Source organism: Lepidochelys kempii, chromosome 2 (genome assembly GCF_965140265.1).
Source record: "Lepidochelys kempii isolate rLepKem1 chromosome 2, rLepKem1.hap2, whole genome shotgun sequence".
Lineage (NCBI taxonomy): Eukaryota > Metazoa > Chordata > Testudines > Cheloniidae > Lepidochelys > Lepidochelys kempii.
In genome coordinates this window covers 143,339,320-143,354,722 of record NC_133257.1, presented here as the reverse complement: position 1 = coordinate 143,354,722, position 15,403 = coordinate 143,339,320, and the positions used below count along the sequence as shown (strand labels likewise).

At 39.1% G+C, this 15,403-nt stretch overlaps 1 protein-coding gene across 4 annotated transcripts in view; it reads right to left on the bottom strand.

Annotated features, from left to right (window-relative positions):
• SEMA5A (semaphorin 5A) overlaps positions 1 to 15,403 on the bottom strand; it is a 655,298-nt gene that overhangs the window by 268,174 nt on the left and 371,721 nt on the right. For all 4 annotated transcript variants that reach the window (XM_073332372.1, XM_073332370.1, XM_073332373.1 and 1 more), the window contains exon 5: positions 10,469 to 10,531. In XM_073332372.1, coding sequence (XP_073188473.1) covers positions 10,469 to 10,531 — 63 coding nt within the window. The remainder of the gene's footprint in view (positions 1 to 10,468; positions 10,532 to 15,403) is intronic.

Genomic DNA, 15,403 nt, shown 5'->3' with positions numbered 1-15,403 from the left:
AGGAAAAATATGGTTTTCCCTGAGCCCCCTCTTAACGTGCACATTCTGTTTTACTACCTCAACCCACTGGCTCCCTGCTGCCAGCTGGACTGCAGAGCTCCAACAGAAACCATGACTCAAACGAGTCCTTCTGCCCTGTTGTCCCTGGTAATCCTTATCCCCCTACTCCGGTAAAACAGGTTCCACGGCAACGAAGAGGGAAGCAGTCTCAGGTAGAAGTAATTAATTTGTTTTCTCCACTGGATTTCAGAGTGTGGGAGAAGAAGGGAAGTTATAGGAGTGAAGCCAGCTCCCTGGCCTCATTCTCTGTTGTCCAACTGCGTAGAGGTGGAAACTCACAGCTGTCCTACAGAAGGGCTTCTGTGGTGTGAATGGAAAGAAAGAGCATGCCACACAGGAAGAGCTCCCTGCTCCACCAGCACAGCCTCCTTTTGCACATAGAGCATAGGCCCTGTAAGTAAAGACCAAATTTTCCCACTGTAACCAGATCCTGTGGTTGGTCAACAAAAAATTAAAAAGGGCTCCCCACTTTATGGGCTTAGTCTGTTAGCAGAATACACCAAAAAAAAAAAAAAAGAAAAGAAAAAGAATCCCCATCAAGCCCCTTCTTCCCCGGTCCCAGACTCATTGTTTTCTTTTTATTTTTAACACAACAGCAATTATAACAAAAGAAATTAACAGTTTTAAGAACAGTCAACTTTCTCAGCCATCTCTGCTCAAGTATTTGCTTGTTGATTGCCTAGATAATCTGAACTCCCCAACCACACCCAGGCAAGACCAATAGGTTATATAGTACCTAATAAGACCTATCGGCCAGACAAAACTATGTGTTTAACTCCTGATGGTCTTGGAGAAGCCCCTGTAGCAGAGACAAGGGAAAGGGGTGTTTCCTCCTGGGAACCATTTTGGAATTTGGTGCTGTTGACCCTGAATCCTAATGGGTCATATTGTGTTTCCTTTTCCCTTTTAGACTGTGAATGGTGAATATGACTGCGGTTTGAAATCAAAAGCCCTTCTGGCTTGCTAAACAACAGAAAAAATGGTTAATGACCTATCATAATTGTTGTTCTTCAAAATGTGTTGCACATGTCCATTCCACTCTTGGTGTGCGTGGGCCCTGCACACAGTTATCAGAATTTTTTCCCTCAGTGATACCCATCAGAGTGGCTCGAGCACCCTCTGCTGCTGCACACCACTGGCCACCACTGTAAAGGGCCAGGTGACACTAGGGTTGCCAGGAGACCTGTTTTCGACTGGAACACCCAGTCGAAAAGGGACCCTGGCGGCTCTGGTCAGCACTGCTAACCAGACCGTTAAAATTTATTTACCAGATTTATTTGGGCATAAGCTTTCATGGGTAAAAACCCACAAAAGCCAGCAGGAGAACACTTCAATCTTCCTGGACATTCTATAACAGATTTAAAAGTAGCCATCCTGGAACAAAAAAACTTCAGAAACAGACTTCAAAGAGAAACTGCAGAACTAAAATTAATTTGCAAATTTAACACCATTAATTTGGGCTTGAATAGGGACTGGGAGTGGCTGGCTCACTACAAAAGCAATTTTGCCTCTCCTGGAATTTATACCTCCTCATCAGTTATTGGGAGTGGCCACCCTGATTGTATTGGCCCTGTCAACACTGGTTCTCCACTTGTGAGGTAACTCCCTTCTCTTCATGTGTCAGTATAATAATGCCTGCATCTGTAATTTTCACTCCATACATCTGAAGAAGTGAGTTTTTTACCCACAAAAGCTTATGCCCAAATAAATCTGTTAGTCTTTAAGGTACCACCGGACTCTTGGTTGTTTTTACACAAATAACCATATTATTGTACTGTAATGACATACATATTGCAGTAACAGTTTTGGATCACTGCTACAGAGCACTTTACTCTTTCTTTCAGAAGGGTATGATGGGAGTGAATGAAAATTGGTGCTTGTGTACCCACGCTCCTGAGGTCCATTCCTAACAGTCTTTTTAAAAAAACATACTTAGTACTACTCCAAGCAAAAGTATTTAATATCAGCATATGCTTTCGTATTGTGCAGTTAAATTTGGATACTATGTTTCTACTTTGTGACAGGGGAAATGTTTAGTGTTGTCAAGCTAAAATTCAAAGTACGCTAGTGTAGGCTGAGAGTTACCTTTCTTTTCATCTATCATGTTAGATCACAATCACTGTGCTGCAACTCTCAGACATGGGCTGACGTTCTCATAGTTTTAATCGTCAAAAGCAACTGCTACTAAAACAGAGGCCTATGCTTTTATTTACAGGACACATTCCAACCATATTTTCTACTATATGTCCCTTTAATAAATACAATTTGTCATATTCCATTGCCATTTAGGCTTTTTTTTTTTTAACTCCAAGATGCTGATGTCTGTGAGCTGGCTTGCTGATAAAGCTGGATTAATGTTTGAGGGCTATATTACATTAAGAATCATAAATCTTTTAGGGAAAAACAACTTAGAAAGTGAATCCCCTTAAGTATTATGCATAATTTAATACAAGCCTACTTAAGAGGTCCCTGAGGGTCTTTGTTACTTTTTTAGATACAGACTAGTTTTATTGTTTTATTTCCTTGTAATCTATTCTATCATTAAATTCCTTACATATACGATGAAGCATCTCAGAAAGTTTCCTTGGGTTAAAAACTTTAAATAAAATATTAATTATCATTTTTTACCTCTTTATTGTTGTTAGTGCCATACATTTCCATAGCAAAGGCTGCATTTTAATGACTATAGGAGAATAGTTCCTAAACTGAAATGTGGGCTCCACTGGGACAAAGGAGAGGGGCAACGAGAGGAAACAACCCCAAATCCACCTTCTCCCCGCACTGCAAGTATGTTTCTGCAGCCAAAGATGGCCCTTTGAAAGCCACTCATCCTCCCTCCTTTCTTCCCTCCTCCTGTTTAATATATTTAATGCAAAAGGAACCTGGGGTGGGGGGTGACAGAGAGGTGGAAGGCAGAAGGGATTTTTGAGGGGAGCCAAAAGTGAGACTTGGGGAGTAAAGAGGCTATCAGTCATGTGAAGGCAGACTACCAACTTGCTTTTGCAGACAGGAACTGTATCAGTTTTCTGGCACAGAAAAGCCCCTCATACCTAGCAGCACCAATTCTCCTATATCCCCCTGAGCTTTCTTGATGCATGACCTACAAAACAGTAAACAAACAAACCCTGTCATAAGAGTGGCCATACTAAGTCAGACTAATGGTCCATTGTGCCCAATATTCTGTCTGAGCTAGATACTTCCAGGGAAATGAACAAAACACGGCAATTTTGAATGATCCGTACCCTGTCATCCAGTCCCAGCTTCCGGCAGTCAGAGGTTTAGCGACCTGGAGCATGGGGTTGCATCCCTGACCATCATGGCTAATAGCTATTGATGGACCTGTCCTCCATGAACTTATCTAATTATTTTTTTAACCTAGTTATACTTCTGGTCTTCACAACATCTCTTAGGAACAAGTTCCACAGGATGACTATGCATTGATAGATACAAATTCCAGCCTTTTTCAACTGCAAAGGATTGTGGGACATAGTAGGTTGTGCGTGACTTTTGACCGTTTGGAGGAAAAGGGAAGAGAGGAAGAAGAGAAAACAAAGAAAAAGAAAAAAGAAGAGGCAAGATAGACAGAATGAACATCAAAAAGGAGTGAAGCTGATAACTGTTCTAGGGTAATAGTATGAAGGAATATGGAGAAGGAAAATGTCAATCCACCAAACCACTACAAGAGGAACTACTGTTTTAAGCCATAAACTGCAGAAAATTGAAATTTATAACATTAGCTCACAAGTACAGATTTGTATCACAATTTACGTTTCACTTCCACCACAGCCCTTAGGAGAAACCCTGCACTAATTGAAGTCAAAGGGAATTTTGCCACTGACTTCAATGGATACAGGATTTTACCCCTTATTTCTTTCAAATAATTTTTTCAGGGCTCAATTCTACATTTCTTACACATCCAAATCTCCCAATTTAAGACCTGATCGTTCTGCCCTTGAAGACAGTGATAGATTTGGCATTGATTTCAAAGGAAGCAGGACTAGACCTTTAAAGAATACATAAGAATATTGTATTTCAGTTTTCAGAATCAGCTATATTTAAGATTTCATCTATTTTGTTAAGCATTGACACACATATTTTCTAACCAAGAAAAACAAACTGTATTTTCATAAATCTATTTTTCCAGACTTTATAAATTATCAGGAAGATTGGGTTGCTCAGTGGCAGTGGTTTTAGGGTTTTTTAAATGGTTTTGTATTATTTCTTTCCAGAATGAGGGGGAAATAAGTAAAAACAGGGATTTCCCAGAAAGAACCAAGGTTATCTTCTGCAGTCTGAGACAATGTTAAGTAAAATAGCTATAGAAGGAGCAGCATAATTCACAAAAGAAATTTTCAAAATCATATACTGTATTCAGCAATATCCAATGAATTATTTGAACTGATATTGTTCAGCAATTAACTGCTGGTAACAAATTTAGGCACAGGGTTTTAGAGAGGCTGAGATAATTAAACAGATTTCTCATGAAGTCAAAGAAGTCTACTTCTGTGCATCCCAAGTTTTTACAAAATACAATGTGAGAAATGGAGTATAGTATCTCACGAAGTATGTATCTATGCTTATGACATAAATTGTATATTTTTTTTAAAAAATCACGGATACTGACCGTGCTTCCATAGGTATGAGAAGGACATAGGTGATTTACAGAAACAACATGGAAACTTAATACAAGGAGGTGATTTTTTTAACATTTCATTTGACACATTTTCTTTCTTTATCTTTCACTCTCTTCTGAAGTGAGCTATCTGCCAGTAGCATTTATGACAATTAATTTTAAAATTATGAAAGTTGGTTATATGGTAACTGAGTTTGCAAAAGTTACTAAAGCACCCGTGCCTCTTTGGGAAACTCATTTAAAATTCGTCATACTATAAATGCCTATGAAAACACGTTATAATTGCATGGGTGGCAATGACCTATTAAAACCTAATGCAGTGGTTAAATTTATTCCCCTCCCATCCCTAATCATTTTGGTGTTTTCTAAATAAATGGTTCATTAGTTTTGCACAAATATAACAGTTATAAACACAAATTATTAATGTCAAACTAAATAACAAAAAAAAACAACACTACAATATTGTTTTGTACATCAGAGACATGTAATTCTTCAGAATCACAAACACAAAGTTCAAAATCATTAAAGAGATATTTCAAAGTCTATTTAAATATAGTAAGTTGGAAAGTCCTCAGCTATTATTTTACTAATGGTTTTTCTATTGGGTTTGTACAAAAGATCCAGGACTGAAGTTGTCTACTGAGCTCAAAGTCCAACCAGTCAATGTACGGCATCCGGCAGCTCTCATACTTCATTTCTCCTTTGCATTACTCAATCTGCTATATTTTACATATATGATTCTTAATAGATTATATATTCAGTAAAGTTTTTCCAAATAAATTATAATTCTGCCTCTTTACTGTCCACAACATCTTTGCCATGGGTGTGAGTTTATCAGTATTTTAATCAATCCCAAATAGAATAGGGTAGGCCATCCCTACAAAGCAAAGTTATTTTCCTGAATTTAGCAAGGAAAACGGTGATGTGAATGAACGTTCTTTCTATTTAATCATTGACAAGTGGAAATGGTGAATATGTTTAAGACTATGTTTAAGGCAGTGAGAGCATTTGTACGAGATGCCTGGATCCAGATGTTTTGGCACCTGGATATAAGTAACTGCATTTACTTGTGTCCTGCTGAATTAAGTTCCTGAAGCCTATTAAGTAATTTTGTAATTACTGCTTTTGATTTATTTTTATGTTTTTTCTTTACCTTTTTAATTCAATTCATTTTAATTCATGAAACAGCAAAGGTCATTGTAGTAAATTGCATGTATAGCCTAACTGATGTACTTCTATACAGCATAATCCTACAGAACATACTACAGTAACTTTTAAATATATATATATAAAGTCTCATTTTAATCTGAATGTTTAAATAGACTAGAACTTCTAGGTTACTAGAGTTAAAGGTCATGTTATGTCACAGAATAGGTAATCTTTTCTAGCTTTGAAAATGCATTTCCATTAACTTCACTTCATAAGGATTTAATCATATTTAATGACTCAAACAGATACAATGTATGATTTTTTGTAGATGTGCTTTTTGAAAAAAATTTACAAGAACAGATTCTGTGAGAAAAATAGAGTATGTAGGAACAGAGATCTTCTGCACATTTTAATAATTTTTATTTTTGTTTTATTTTATTAATGTTTTATCTTGAGAAGTTTTAAGGTATCTCTTCTTTATCAAGATGCAACCTTACAAAGATAAGCTGTTTGATTTTTGTCCTAGTTTCTAAATATGAAGATTACTGTAAATTGTCTTGTTTATAAGAAGAATGGTGACATCTGGCCCATCTTCTCTTCTTTCTTCTTTCTCCTTTATGCCACTTTTCCTGTTGAGGGTCGCAGTGGCAGCATGGAGAGTAGGGAGGACCAGACCTCCCTTTCCTCTGCAACAGGTTCCAGCTTCTCCTAGGGGATTCCCCAGCGTTCTCAGTCCAGCCAGGAGATACAATCCCTCCAGTGCGTCCTGGGTCAGCCTCGGGGCCTCCACCCAGTGGGACGTGCCTGGTAGAGTTCCAACGGAAGCCTCCTAGGGGGCATCCTTATCAGTTGCCTGAACCACCACAGCTGGCTCCTCTTGATCCAGAGGAGTACCGGCTCTACTCCAAGGGTCTCCTAAATAGCTGAGCCCCTCACCCTGTCTCAGAGAGCAAGCCCAGCCACCCTGCAGAGAAACCTCATTTCCACCGCTTGTATCTGCAATCTCATCGTTTTGGTCATTACCCAAAGTTCAGGACCATAAGTGAGGATGGGAACACAGAGCAACCTGTAAACAGAAAGCTTTGTCAGAGAACTCAGCTCCTGCTTCACTACCAAGTATAGGTACAGCGCCCGCATCACTGTCACCAGTGCACCAATCTGCCGGTCAATCTCACGCTCCCACTTACTATCACTTGTGAACAAGACCCCTAGATATTTGAACTCTTCCACTAAGGGCAACTGTTCCCCATTTACCTGGAGAGAGCAGCCCAATTCCTTCCAGGAAAGGACCAGGACCTTCAATTTCGAGGTGCTGATTCTCATCCCAGCCACTTGAAACTTGGCAGCGAAACGTTGAGTGAGTTTCGGAGATCACATCTGGTCCTAAACTGTTTACATTTATTTTATCTTGCTGATGGATGAATGCTGAGAGGCTGGTAGTTGCTAGGGTCTTTTCAATCCATTATCTTTATAGGATTTGGGGTCAATTTTCCATAAACTGGTTACATATTTTCATGTCAAGACTTTTTCACATGGACATGGCCTTGTCCAGTTCAACAAGAGTGGCCTCTGTTCTGTTTTTTCTATTTTATTTATTTATTTTTTGGAGGGTGGGTGTCATGGACCTAGTCTCTATGGTATGCAAAGCAATGTTTTTTTTAAAAAAATTGGTGGCTTAAGCAGGACTTTCCCAAAATCAAAGCTCACTAACAATGACCTAATTTAAACAATAACTGACCAACTTGTGTGGCTCCATATTGATTTGCTCAGAGACTTTCAAGGGAGGCACTGCAAGGTGGAGTAAGCAAAGATTAAAAACTATAAGAAATAAATGGAAGGCCAAGAAGCCTTGTTTTTTTGGGTCAGCAAACCACCTGAGGGATGACTGACATTCCTGAAATCCTAAGGTCAACCACCTTAAAGAAAGGAAGCCAGTTCATCTACAAAAAGGCTACACCAGCCTTTGACCCGTCTCCCTGCACATGAAGGATGCCACTAAATGCTGTGCCAGCAACATCACCATCTAGCTGCTGGACTGCAATTATAGCTCCTGTTCTGTGACAATCCAGAAGGCCATGAAAACTGAAGTGTTAGCAATCCCCCTGTTATTTTACATATCTTATTTTTCCTTTTTCTATTATTGTCTTTTGCTTCTATTAAAGCTGGGAGGCAATCCAGCCTTTTTATTCTCTCATTTTAGGGTGTGGAAGGGTGGTTGTGTGAATGCATGTGTGTATGAGCACCCATCAAGGTCATAAAGGGAAGGCACCAAAAAAAGTTCCCCAGTTTAAACAGCCCTAACCAAAGTCTCAAAGTTATTCATTAAAGTATGTTCCATATTCTGTGTTTAAAAGTCCTAAGGAACTTTATAATGAGACAGAGTGTCCTCCCACTGAGCTGGAGAGGGAGGAGTCACTCTGTAATCCCAGGTGGACAGAGCCAGATCAGGCTTACTCCTCCTGCCGGAAGCCAAGGGGCAGGGCAGGAAGTATAAAAGACAGAGCCACCAACCCAGTTGAGTCTGAGTCAGGGAAGGGAGCAGACTTATTCAGGCCACTTGTAGAGCCCTGGAGCTGAACCCGTGCTAAGTCACGCCTTGCCCCCAGAGGAGATTGACCCAGGTGAAGAGCTGCCAGGTCTGTTGCTCGCCGCATATCCTGAGGAGACAGAGGACGCCTGTGGAATGCAGGTACCCAGCAAGGGGATCGTAAGAAGTGGGCAGGGAAAACAGACTTTAGTCCAGTTGGGTTGTTGCTCGATTCTATGTCACCATGTTTCGGTTGGATCCTCGCTGACCCAGTGATGGAACACTCTGCTACTGGTAGGTCCCTGGGCTGATACCTGGTGAAGTAGGGTGGGCCCTGGTTCCCCTACTCCTTGCTGTCAACTCCACTCCTGGGGTGGCAGCCTCCCCACCTTAGGCCAAGAGGCCTGCGTCTGCCTGCCATCTGCCAGACCTGGGTCGTCAGACTGTTTATTTGCTCTGCCCTGCTGAAGGGCCTGAGCTATAAAACTGTTCCTTTGCTCTGCTCCGCCTAAGGGCCTGAGCTTTAAGACTGCTTGGTTGCTCTGCCCTGCCTAGGGCCCAAGAGCCTACACTGTTTGCTGGCTCCACCCTGCCTAAAAGCCAAAGCTCTAGTCCTTCCTTGGGGTGGCACCCCAGAGATGTAGTGAGGCAGAGTGGCCTCCCACTGAGCTGGAGTGGGAGGGACAGTCGCTAACCCTCTGCAAACTTAAACAGTCATACATAATATTTGGTACATAAGATTTCTCAAACTTCTGCTTATCCAAGAGTTTTGTTAGAGTCTGTACAATGCAATCTGGGGAGAGGAGACTGGGGAAGGGTTAACCACCACACTGAAACTGGAATCTAAAGAAGAAGCTTTATAATTGGCTCTGAGGTTGTGGTTTTAGTATTAGAGAATAATTTGTTTTCAGTATAAAAATATTTAACCAGATCCAAGTTAGACTTGACTGACTTGGGTGAATTTTTTTTAGTTGGGGTTTCTAACCAAGGAGAGAGCCTCCTTTTGAGATCCCTCTTATAAGGATTGATTATTTGCTATATTAATCTGATGATCTGATTAATTTGATTCCCTTCCAATACCGAGACTAACTTCTTGACTTGATGTGATAGCTGTATTATTTTATTCTTAGTTTAGTTTAGTATTACTAACAGTAGCTTAACTTTGGTGATAGGTTTTCTTGATTTTGTTTTTGTTTGTTTAAAAGTTTGAATACAAGTTATAAAACTGATACTGTTTCATTTCTTTCAATGAGCAATGTAGGTTCATAACGTTAGCATTTCTAAAATGTAACTTATTTACAGTGAACACATAGGGTTGTGATACAAGTGCCTTCACAACTGGCAAACATAAGCAGCAACAGATAAAAAAATGCTCAAGTTGTGAAGTAGATTCTGCACAATGTCACACAAATAAATTTGGTTAGTTAATGCACCTCTAAAAACTCACAAACAATTGTTCTTTTTATATGCCCATAGGACCGGTCCTTTCTTGGCACTGCATTCAACTATGCTGTGTACATTAAAAAACATGTAGCTGGTTAAACTGGAATCTGGCTCTGGACAGCAGAAACATAGCAGGTCTTATGTCTACAGAGGTAGTGAATTTCAGACCTTTATTCTGAAAAGGTCAATAAATCCTGGGGCAATTCATGTGGCACAGAAAGAGAAAAGTTTATAAAATTGTGCCTGATACCCAAAGAGATAAATGGTGTATTATGGAAGGGTTTCTGAGGAGTTAATCTAGATTTACACCAATGAGATCAGAATCTAATCCACTGAATTTCACATACTGTAGGACTAAGAAAGTAAAGTGACACAAACTAAGTAACTGGAGTATTGTTACTCTAGGGCCTTTGATGGGTTCTGGAAGGAAGCAGCTGAAATATTGTTTCCTGAAATATTATTGTTTATATTCTTTGCCGACACTCCAGGAAATGCCATATTGCCACCCTAAAGAATCTTGCATTACTTTTAGAAGGAGAGCAAGAACTTTATAGAGAAGAGGTTTGTACACTGACTAGTCCCATACTGGGCTCTACTGGATATCTTGTCAACCAAATATAAGTTTTGATTAAGCAGCACAGCTGTCATGTACTTACCTTTGATTTGCCCTTACTGTAACAGGCTCTTTTAGTAGCTTCATCACACTGCCACTCCACTGCCTGAAATACATACCAATGAAAATATTTATAGACAAAGATAAGTAAAGTACAAAACACATACGAGTGTCAGATAGAGACAGCTGACACAGTCATGTTCATGGTACATAGTTCTTTCACATTAACAACTGATATTGGGGAGAATCCATATAATATTGTTATAATTTTTTTTCCTCAGAAACATATATCATTCTTATTGATGGCTGCTTAGTGACATAGTTAAAGTGTGATTGGTGTTTTCAATCCAGACCAAGCACACACTTACTTACATCAGAAAAATCACAGTCAGCACTAATTAGCACTATTCCTGGCAGTCCTAGCAAAGCAAAGTGATTGAATAAGTATGGAGAGGAAAAGATGCTCTATCCCCAGATCTGTCTGTCTAGGTAGTTAAATGGCCTGCATCGCCACAGCATTTGAGGTCAACTTTGTTGAGAGACATAGTCATCATGTTGTGGGAAAGCGTGCACTGTTGCTGTCCTTCCTGTCAGTATAAATTCAAGAGGCTACCAATCCAGCACTAATCACAAGCACGAAAACTTACATTTTGGCTTGAGAGAAAAAAGAAACATACAAAACAACAGCACTAAAATTGTCTACTATGGAACTAAGGTGATTTAGCTTAATTTCTGTGTTGTCTCTTTGCTTCAACATATTTATACCACAGCTGTAACACTGTAGTGTTAGTGTATGAATTAAACCTTATTATTGCCTGATCTAATATTCAAAAGCTATGACTTAGGAAGTATATTCTTTTATGAAGTAACTTTTATGAAGTGTATATTTCAGTGTGTACATACTGATACATGTGCATATTTGCATAAATAAATAAATAAATAAATATACTGTATAATCAAGAGTGCCTTTGATATCAGATGGTACCTTTCACATCTAGGGTGTGTATTCGTATCTGTTATTTAGATTAAAAGTGTCATTGACTGCATTTGCTTTTTACCAGAAAGAACTTGTGATTTCTTTACTAACTGTTGCAGTTTAACAATTTAAACCACAGTTTGCCCCATTTTCATTTTAAATAACCAAAGCCAACTCATGCTGATTTAATGTAGCTAATTTTTTGCAGCAGCTGACCTTTCATGGAGATTGTATTAATAGTAAAAAGACTCTGTGATTAGTAAAAATAATAGGCTGAAAGCCTATTTAAATGAGGGGAAGGAAAAGCCTCCAGACAATACTACACAGTACTCTTTGATTTGCCTTTTCAACTAGCCCAAGAACGAGTTTGTTTATTTTCAGAAAAATAACAACCTTATAACCAGTCCCCCTCATTCCCCAGACTCCTTTCCATTTAAAACAATTTCTATTGCAGATGAATTTCTACATCAGTGGTGATTCACTGAAAACTTCTAAAACAGTCTGGAAGAATCCTTTAGTGAATGACCAGAGAATTTGTAACAAATTGTATCTAGCAGCATGAAACACCCTCATAAGGTATTATTTAAAAAGGGAACAATGCCTTAACTCTTTTGTACAAAAAGCAGTTTTATCTCACAAATATACTCTATAAAAGACTGTTCTTAGCATACCAGTGTATCCTGGGTTTGTAGAGTATTATAAAGATTGCTTTAGAACAGAGAACTAAAGCAAATACCACCAGGACACAATAAGTCTAAATGTTGTATAGCAGTATGTGCCAGTGTCTGATTTTGGAAATTTTAACCCATAAAAGCATTGAAGCTTAAACTCTACTATGGTACCAATGTAGAAGGAGTTACTGGAAGGTCATCAGTGTAGGATGGGGAGTGGAGAGAAAGAAGACATGTTAAGCATGTAGCATATCCTACAGCATGAGTAAACCCCTTATGCTTAACAATCTGTCACACCTTGTATTTTGCTCGCTCTGGTTGTCTTCTCCGGGCCTGAGGAAGATCTCTTTGTAGCTTGAAAGCTTGTCCCTTCCACCAACAGAAGTTGGTCCAATAAAAGTTATTACCTCACCTATAGTGTCTCTCTCATCCTGGGACCACCACAGCTACAACAACGCTACACACACTGTATCTCACAACACCTGTACCAAGCTGGTATATATCATTTTCAATATGAAGAAACTGAGACAGACATTAAGTGACTTGCCCAATGTCAGACTGTAGAGTAGGGAAAGGAAAAAGATTAGAATCCAAGTCCCGTTTCGTAGGCTCATGAATAATCCATTCTACTGCAATGCCCCCAAAACACAATACTTATGGGAAAATTTTCAAAAGAAGCTTTGTTTTGGGTGCCCATCTTTAACATCCAACACATGGTTTGGCAGAGGTACTCCTCTCACAGATCAGCTTACCACTGCCACAAGTCCACTACCTATAATAGAGAGCCAACGGTATTTATCACAGGTGAAAATGTACTGCACAAGATTTAAAATACCTGCTGCCACAGACCAAAAAAAATATTATTTCCCCAATTTTAAAGATCTGGAATCCTAAACTGAGAAAGATTAAGTAGATTTCCTTGCAGTTTCATTTATTTTCTAATCTATTGGAATGAACATTGGCTTTGAGAGTCAAGATCACTGAATTCTATTTTTGTCTGATTCTAACACTGACTTGCTGTATGACCTTAGTTCATTTCACTCAGTCTTTGTTTCTGCAAAATGGGAGCAATCATATTTACCTCCTTTACAAAGTTGCACGGCATAATTAAGCAATGCATGCAAAATGCTACAAAAATGCAAAGAATGATTACGATTTGTCGGTAGCAGAGATGGGAACAAAATTCAGAAACTAATTATTCTTAGCTCTGTGATTAATACACTAGATTATATGACTTTTGGGGGGGAATCTTCTTTCCTCTTCCAAAACAAATTCATATACAAGTGGTCACTTTGAGTTTCCACATACATCTCTACAAATATTTCAGACTCAACAAGTTCCTTTGAGATTCCTATATATTGACTAAACCTCCCAAATTATAAGTTATTGCTAAGTGAGAACTGCCCAGATATCTAGATTTTTTCAGGAGAGAAAAGTCAAAGGCCTGAGAGAGTAGAAACTCAAAACCCAATGGCACAGTTTTTGCAGTCTTTCACCAGAGTATGTAATGGAACTCAGTGCAGGCAAGCCTATTAACCGCACCTGTGGTGTAGCTGAAGAGAAACTTCCCTTTTTTCCTTTCTCAAATATACTTTGAATGAATGAATTGAAATATACATTTAATATTAAGACACTATATGATATTGTCAGATACTTTATTGGGGTAAATATAAGGAAATAAACTGAATAAACTATTTTTATGAATTAAGCTATATGCAAGACCTTGTACAATTAATGGCAGGGTTTACTTTAGGGGCATCCTGCTAAGAAAAGAAGGGGGCTGTGTTCATAGGGGCATCCTGCTAAGAAAAGAAGGGGGCTGTGTTCATAGTGATATATTTTAAATTAGTGATGAAGTTAGCAAAGTAAGGATATTATTTGCAATCAAGTATGCTTATGTTACTACAAGTCAGTGAAATATACCAATGCTGCAAATGGATAAATAGATAGAATCAAATAATGTGTTCTAAGGACGGCTGAACACAGAGTTGAATAATGAGAAATGCAACTGTTTGACCATGGGCATATTTTAGGGGGAGGGGCAGAAGGGGTGCTGCCCCCCTCCCCAAACTGCAAAACTCGGTTAGGCATGGAATTCACCCCCCACTCATGTGCAGCCCCATTGGCCTGACTGGAACTGCCCCCACAAAAAAAATATAGAAGTCAAAGTACACCTATATGTTTGACCACTAATGCACAGACACAGGTCAGCCATATATACAGAGTTCCTAACATTATTGTTAAAATAAGGAGAGCAGAAATGAAAAACCTATACAGCTGTTTTGGCCTGCTGAAGAACAGCAATTTTAAAATGACATTGTGTTACTGCATGTTGGACAGTTAAAACAAATTAAAGATCATAAAAGCAGTGGCGAGGCTTTTATTCAGACTGTGAACTTTAAGCTAGACATTTCAACAGTCAGCAAAGTGCTGAGGAGAAAATACGACTTGAGCAAGCACACTGTGTGAAGTTGGCCAGAGGATGCACTTCAAGAGGGAGCCATGGAAAGCAACTTGCTAAAGTAGGCTGCTAACTGGGGATGAGCCAGCAGGTGTTCAATGTATGTATCACCATGGCCATACAAACAGCTATGACCTAACTAGTCTTACATAAACCGGTAAGGCATAAGATGTTTTGCACAAATATACTGGAATGTAAGACCCAGTTGCAAGACTTCAAAAGTGATGCCTCATCTTCTGATTGGATGGTGAAAGGGGACACAACTTTAATTTTGGCTGGACATTTTAAGTCTTTGTCACACGCATGAGTTGCCATTTGATTAACCCACACCAGTTTCTCAAAGAAGAGTAACCCAGTTGTACCACCCAGAAAAAAATAGGATAAATTGGTCTGTCTCTGTAAGCACATTGCTTCCTGAAAGCTAAAGACACCTGGAAGGAAGACCTGCGCCAGCAATTTAGGAACCCTCCTGGTGATCCCAAGTACTCATATCAGATAGGCACCTTTATTTGTCTCTTTCTCTTTTCCACTAGTTTGGGTTGTCCACCATCGGACTGGGAAAAGACTATAATGCTGTACCTAAATCTGTTCCACCTAGGTTTACAGTGTCAACTTTGCTATTGAGCTGAAAGCTGAAGGCTGAGCAGAGTTCTGGTGATAACTAACGGACTTTGAGAACCCTTTCAACATCAAAGAACTATAGGGGATAATTGCATACTTTGCAGCAATAAAATATTTCAATAATTTTGTCTAAAGATTGGGTGGGCAGTAGAATCTTGTTCAAAAGTTAAATAGTAATATCTTTAGGAAGCAAACTAGATGTATGAAGATGGGTTGGCTCCAAGGGAAACGGAAAGGAATGCCAAATGC